General features: G+C 37.5%; 1 protein-coding gene across 1 annotated transcript in view; it reads right to left on the reverse strand.

Moving 5' to 3' along the window:
* Nucleotides 1-452: 452 nt before the first annotated feature.
* Nucleotides 453-7724, reverse strand: part of IFI44L (interferon induced protein 44 like) — a 28560-nt gene continuing 21288 nt past the window's right edge. Inside the window, exons 8-10 of the mRNA XM_032395994.1 lie at nt 1926-2026; nt 1459-1631; nt 453-721 (exon numbers count right to left, since the gene is read on the reverse strand). Of these exons, the coding sequence (XP_032251885.1) occupies nt 1467-1631; nt 1926-2026 (266 nt within the window). The 3' untranslated portion in view covers nt 453-721; nt 1459-1466. The remainder of the gene's footprint in view (nt 722-1458; nt 1632-1925; nt 2027-7724) is intronic.

Below are 7724 nucleotides of genomic sequence, written 5' to 3' on the forward strand. Positions count from 1 at the left end.
GTTTCCAATATCTACTTCTGGCTCTACTCTTCAGTATCTGTGACCATTCTACTCCTTTCTTTTAAAGACCCCACCCATCTCTTCCACTGAATCATGGCTCCTGAACATTCATTGGAGCACAGCTTTACCTGTAGCTTTGCTTTAGGAAATAGTTCTTTTTCCATAACTATCCCTAAGGAATTCTTGCCCTCATCATACCCAGGGCTTCCCAAAGAAGACAATAATTCTGACTAAAAGTACATTAGATGGCTTTAATATAGATAACTATTGAACCAAAGCATATTCACTTGAAAAATACTAAGAAATTGGGAGAAGAAAGTTAGGGTTGTAGGGGGAAAACCTAAAACTTATCTTCTGAAATTCTTTTTTTTTTATTATTAATGGTCCTAACTTCTACAGCTACCCAGAGGAATTTAAAATCATTTGGGGGCACTTGTATAAGATAACCTTCTTATTGACTTGCACTTGTAACCTCATTTGATCACTCTACTTGAGAGACATGGCTAGGATGGTTTGGAATTCAATTAATGAAAATCAGGTATGGGTTCATTAAGGGAAGAAACTTTGTTTTTTCACAGAAATAACATGTAAGTCCTTATGAAATATTTGTTCTTTTTAATTAGTTTAAATTCATATCTTCATCCAGAGATAAGTGAAACATTCTCCCTCCTCTATGTTCATTTCTTCTCTCCAGCATTTCATTCTCTTCCAGTCTTCCCTTCTATAAGGAGAAAAATTTTCAGTACATGTTATCAGTCTGGGAAAGTTGGGAGGGATGCATAATGGCAGGCATGCTTGCTCGCTATCAGGCGCTGTGCTCAGTTCTGTTAATACAAAGGTATGTAAAATCCAAACCCTGCTTCTTAAAGAACTCACAATCTAGGGAATTGGATATCCATGTAACCATTTTTAAATTGTTATTCAAAGTATTAGTACTCACATAGAGTTCTAAATAAAGTGCTAAAGACAAATAAGTAAGGGGATAGTCAATTTTGCTGGGAAGGTTGAGAAAAATGTCACAGAAATTAAAATCTCAAATGGCAGTTTGCGGTAGGGCATATCTTGGCCCACCACTGCTCAGGGTTGACCTTTGAGCTTGAGGTATGACTGATCCTAGAAGAAACCATCAGTTAGATGCTGTCAGGGACCAAAGGCAAAACATGAATGAAAGCAGAAGTCATAAGGAGGCTGTCAGCAGAGACTGACTCTCATCGGGGCCTGCCAATCCAGGATTGGCCCAAGTATCAGAACCAAGGCAACTGATGTAACATGGAGAGCTGGAACATTCCTACAATTTTGTCTGAAAACAAAATAAAAAAATAGAAACAAAGCACATATCCTAACATGGCTGTCAGGTTTAGAGCAAGCTGATGGGCATCAGCCATCCAGTGAGGTAGAACTCTGGGATTTTCACAAAGCACCATGCTTTATGAGAGGGGCATAAAGGGGCCAGATCACCTGTTTCCTCAAGGCAAGTCCTCAAAGAAGTCCTCTGCTACCCGTAACATCTGCCTCAGCACAAAGAGGATCTGAGTGTCCTTTAAAGGGTCCAGCTCCCACTCTGATGTATAATTTTCAACCACAAAGGTATTATAAATAGGAACATTTAGCATTTTGCTGACATGCATTATCTGTGGAAAAATTAATAAGCATAATTCATATCTGAAAATTGACTGAATTCAAATATAATTCAAGAAAGAAACTGAAAAAGCAATAGCTTGATAAGTAGTTCTCTTCTGAATATAATTATAATGTAAATATTGTTTTAAAGTGGGACATAAACTTGAATTAACCAAGCAATTGATCCGTGTCTTCATTTACCTGTGAATATGTAGTATGAGTGCGCACGCACGCACACACACACACACACACATACACACTATAACACTATTACAATAATGCCTAGTTAGAAATCTATTCTTTACCTGGCTTTGGGAAGTCATAGGTTTATCCATGTTTAAAAAGTTGTCCTGAAGAAATTCACTGCAATTGGTCGCTTTAGTAAGCAAGAGGACACATGCTGTACCTATATCAAAGAGATAAATCAGGTCTTTTGTATCATAAACAGCAAGGTTTCAACACGGTAATTAAGTATGAGTGAAAGCAGCTCTCCTAAAGAATGAAATAACCCTAGTAAATGTCAGTATGGAACCTGAAGTTCTGCTAATAGGGGAAATGATCTTTTTCTTCCAGCATGAGAGATCATTTCTAAATGCAACTAAATTCACACTGCATTACAATCATCTACTATTCCAAATAGTGTGTTTTAAAGTGATCAGGGGGAGCAGGGGGAAAGTGGTTGCTGGACACTAAGGACTGAAAAAGAACCGCAGAAATTGAGGAAGGTTATGTGTATTTGTAAAAGCAAAGCACACTGATTTCACAGTTCTACTAAGGACCTCTTGTCCTCTCCCAGTTGGCTTCTAAACGAATCAAAGTTCTGCTTTACTAACAAATGCTTCCCCAGAAAAAAATATAAAACTGAGATTTCCAAATGCCATTCAAGGATACCCCTGAGAGACTTCTTTACCAGAGCTTTTAGTATTTTCCCTTTACATAAATCTTGTGTTTGTGATCCCTATTACTAAATGGTTGCTTTTATCATCTTCCTTTCATCCAAGTCCCAGAGGAAGAACTAGCAAGGTTGGCCAATTAAATAAAACCTGGTTTGTATAGAAGGCAGTTCTCAATCGACACATATAATTTCTTTTCAACTTCTGCTAAAATGGAATTCTTCTCTTTCAGAATTAATGCAATGTCTTCTTAGAGGCTCTAAATCAGCCCAGTTAGATGAACAAAGCCTTGCCACCCAGCATGGGGTGTGGCCAGATGTCCTTGAAAAACATCATTTCAAACCTTAGCACTTTGTAACTCAGTCTTATCCTAAACCCACCACAATTTCAGAGCTGTTACATGCTTATACAGACAGTCCCTGACTTCGCATGGTTCAATGTCAGATTTTTTGACCTCACAATGGTGCAAAAGCATTATGAATTCGGTATAAACCATACTTCCAAATTTTGAATTTTGATCTTTTCTGGGGCTAGCGATATGCAGTATGGTATTTCTCAGTCAGCTGCGTGACCACAGGGCAAACAACATAAACTTACAACCATTCCGTACCATACAACCATTCTCTTTCTCATTTTTCCTATAGCATTCAATAAATTACATGAGATACTCGACACTTTATTATAAAATAGGCTTTGCGTTACATGATTTTTCCAGCTACAGGCTAATGTATGTGTTCCCAGCATGTTTAAGATAGGCTACGCTAAGCTACAATGTTGGTAGGTTAGGTGTATTAAACACATTTTCAAGTTACAATAAGCCCACTGTAAATTGAAGTAGATCTGTATATGCTTATATACTTACATTGAGTACATCTAATGTTTATTACAATATTTAGATTCAGAACTTATTCCCAATATATAGGAGACTAAAGTTCAGTGCACTTAAGTTAACTTTCTCAAGATTAAACTACGACTATTAAAAAATCTAGATTTACTTAGTCACTAAGACAATCCTCTGTACATTAAGCCGCACAGCTTTCTGTATCCAGTGGTATTCCTATTGATATACTAAACAAAAGGCTCTAGAGTATAAATGACTGAACAATTCTCTTTTTTAAATGTCTTTTTACCTTTTGACCACCTTCATCCATCACCTATTTCTCCCACCCCCAAACCTCCACCTCTGGCAACCACTGATCTGTTCTCTGTATCTATGAGCTTGTTGTTTTTTTCTTTTAAACGTTTCACATATAGGAGAGATCATACAGTGTTCATCTTTCTCTGACTTATTACACATAGCATAATGCCCTCGAGGTCCACCAATGTTGTTGCAAATGGCAAGGTTTCATTCTTTTTTATGACTGAATAATATTCCTGTGTGTGTGTGTGTGTGTGTGTGTGTGTGTGTGTGTGTGTACACTCCATCTTCTTTATCCATTCATCCATTGATGGACAGTTAGGTTGTTTTTATATCTTGGCCATTGTAAATAGTGCTGCAATGAACATGGTGGGGGAGTGCATATATTTTTTTGAGTTAGAGTTTTCATTTCATGGGGAGTGGCCATGAATAAATGCCCAGAAGTAGAATTGCTGGATTGTATGGTAATTCTATTTTTAATTTTTTAAGGAATGTCTGTGCTATTTTCCGTAATGACTACACCAATTTATATACCCACTAATGGTGTACAAGCATTCCCTTTTTACCACATCCTCACCAATACTTGTTATTTCTTGTCTTTTTGATAACAGCTGTTCTAGCAGGTGTGATATGATACCTCATTGTGGTTTTATTTAGCATTTCCTTGATGATTAATGATGTTGAGCATCTTTTCAGGTACCTGATGGCCTTCTGGTATGTGTTCTTTGGAAAGCTGTTTACTCATTTTCTGCCCATTTTTAATTAGATTGTTTTTATGTTTTGTTTTGTTTTTGACTGGTATGAATTCTTATATGTTTTATTTTTTAAAGATTAATTTATTTATTATAAGGAGGGAGAGCGAAGTGTGGAAGAGGGGCAGAGAAAGAGGGGGAGAGAGAATCCTCAAGTAGACTCCCTGCTGAGCACAGAGACCAACTTGAAGCTCTATCCCAGGACCCTGAGTCATGACCTGAGCCAAAATCAAGAGTTGGATGCTTAACTGAGCCACCCAGGCGCCCCTTTATATATTTTAGATATCAATCTCTTATCAGTTATATGATTTGCAAATATTTTCTTCCAGTCAGTAGGCTGCCTTTCTATTTTGTTGATGGTTGCCTTTGCTGTGCAGAAGCTTTTTAGGTTGCTGCAGTTCCATTTGTTTATTTTTGCTTTTTTTTGTTGCTTTTACTTTTGATGTCAGATTCAATAAATCATCTCCAAGACCTACAGCAAGGAGCTTACCACCTATGTTTTCTTTTAGGAGTTTTATGATTCCAGGTCTAACATTCAAGACTTTAATCCATTTTGAGTTAATTTTTGTGTATGGTGTAAGATAGCGGTTGAGTCTTATTCTTTTGCATGTGGCTGTCCAGTTTCCCCAACATCATTTATTGAAGAGATTGTCTTTCCCCACTGTATATATTATTGGGCCCTTTGCCATAAATTAATTGACCAAAATGTGTGGATTTATTTCAGGGCTCTCTATTCTGTTCTCTTGATCAATGTATCCATTTTTATGTTAATACCATACTTTAAAAATCACTATGACTTTGTAATAGACTTTGAAATCAGGGAGCATGATGCTTCCAGCTTTGTTCTTCTTTCTCGAGATTGCTTTGGCTATTTGGGGTCTTTTGTGGTTCCATACAAATTTTAGGATTGTTCATTCTATTTCTGTAAAAAAATGCCATTGGAATTTTGATAAAGATAGCATTGAATCTGTACATTGCTTTGGAGAGTATATGCACCTTAATATGAATTCTTCCAGTCCCTAAGTACAGAATATCTTTCTATTTATTTGTGTCTTCTTCAATTTCTTGCATTAATGTCTTATAGTTTTCAGTATGCATGTCTCTCACCTCCTTGGTTCAATTTATTCCTAGATATTTTATTCTTTTTGATGTAATTGTAAAAGACTATTTTCTTAATTTCTTGTTTTGCTAGTTCATTATTACAATCACAATATGGTGGTGAGGTCTCTAGGTTTTCTTTTAACTCCATAAATCCTATATTGGCTGCTGGAGAAGTGCACCACTAGGGAAAGCCAATTGGAGCTGGTGAAAGGAAAAGGAAAGAAAGGAACAAAAGGGGAAGGGAGAAGAAAGGGAAGGGGGGAGGGAAGGGAAGGAAGGAGAAGGCAGGAAGTCTGTTGTCTCTTGCCAAGCATGAGAAAAAGAGCAACCTAGCAAGATAGAAAACTTTCACACAAGAGCCACACTATCCCAGCCAAACACCATGAAAGAGCCTCAGTCCCATCCACAGAAGTCTCTTCCCTTCTCTATCCTCCACACTCTGCCAGGACAGTATCATAGAAGAATGGGTAGGGAGCCAGGACTTTTATACCTGCACTGTGCTAAGTCCCTGTTGATGGTATCAATGGAAGCTCCTTGGGGATCCTGGACATCCATCCCCACCATCAGCAATAGGGTGTCCCTCCCTCCTTACCAGGGTCCAAGGAGGCCAACTGAGAACGTGAAACTTTAATCACCATTCCCCCAGCTTTAAGGAGACTCCTAGCCTCCTTTGGTATCAGTGAAGATGATATGGGGAGCAATAACAAAGTTTGCTTTCCCCCAGAGGTGTCAACCAAGGCCTAATGGGGAACCTGTACTTGTACTTCCACAAGCACAGTGTAATAAGAGGTCTGCTAAAACACAAGATTTAAATAAGATCCAGGGGCACCTGGGTGGCTCAGTCGGTTGAGCACCCAACTCTTGATTTTGGCGTGGGTCATGGTCTCAGGGTCTTCAGATGGAGCCCCGAGTTGGTCTCTGCACTTGATGTGGAGTCTGCTTGTCCCTCTCCCTCCCCCGCCTTGTGCTCTCTCTCTCAAATAAATAAAATCTTTTTTTAAAAAGAAAAATAAATAAATAAGATCCAGGGTCTCATAGTATAATACCCAAAATATTAAAGGTATAATCAAGAATCAGTTGCCATATCAAAAACCAAGAAAACCTACCTAATCAACATTTGTAGAACATACACATAATTTTCAAGTACCCAAGGGACATTTACCAAAATATACTATAGACTAAGCCATAATTTAGCTTCAAAAACAATTTAAAGAATTTAAATCAGAGTGTGTCCTTTGACCATAATGGATCAAACTGTAAGTCAATAAGAGAATGGTAACAAGAAAAACTCCAAGCACTTAAAAACTAAACAGTACATTCTAAATAATTCATGAGTCATAAAGGAAGTTTCAAGGGAAATAAAAAATACATTAAACTGGAAGATAATAAAGATACAACATATCAAAATTTGTGTACCTAACTAAAGAAGTGTTTACAGAAAAATCTGTAGCACTCAATGCTTATAATAGAAAAGAGAAAAAGTCCAAAATCAACAATCTAAGTCCCTCCCCTCAAAAACGTAGGAAAAAGAAGGCAAATTATATCCAAATCAAGAAGATGAAAGAAATCCTAAAGAGCAGAAATCAATGAACAAACTGAAAACAGGAGAACAATTTAAAGTATCAATGAAACAAAAACATGGTTCCTTGAAAAGACTAATAAAATTGACAAACCTTTAGAAATAGTGACAAAGAGAAACAAAAGAAAAGACATAAATCACCAGTATGATGAAGGACACAGGGGATATCCCTACAGACCCCACAGACAGAAAAAAATAATAAGGAAATGCTATAAACAATTCTACACACATAAATTTGACAACTTAGACGGAATAGACTGAACTAAAAATTACAAACTATCCCAACTCACCTAATATGAAACAGATTATTTTAATAGCTTGCTAACTATTTGAAAATTAAATTTTTGGTATTAAAAACCCTGAAAAATAAATCTCCACTCTAGATGATTTCATTGAAAAACTCTACCACGGATTTTAAGAGAAATTAACTCCAATTCTTCACAATCCCTTCAAGAAAATGGAAGAGGGGGACGCCTGGGTGGCTCAGTTGGTTAAACGACTGCCTTCGGCTCAGGTCATGATCCTGGAGTTCCGCGATCGAGTCCCGCATCGGGCTCCCTGCTCGGCAGGGAGTCTGCTTCTCCCTCTGACCCTCCCCCCTCTCATGCTCTCTCTCTATCTCATTCTCTCTCAAATAAATA

Source organism: Phoca vitulina, unplaced genomic scaffold (genome assembly GCF_004348235.1).
Source record: "Phoca vitulina isolate PV1807 unplaced genomic scaffold, GSC_HSeal_1.0 scaffold2, whole genome shotgun sequence".
Classification (NCBI taxonomy): Eukaryota; Metazoa; Chordata; class Mammalia; order Carnivora; family Phocidae; genus Phoca; species Phoca vitulina.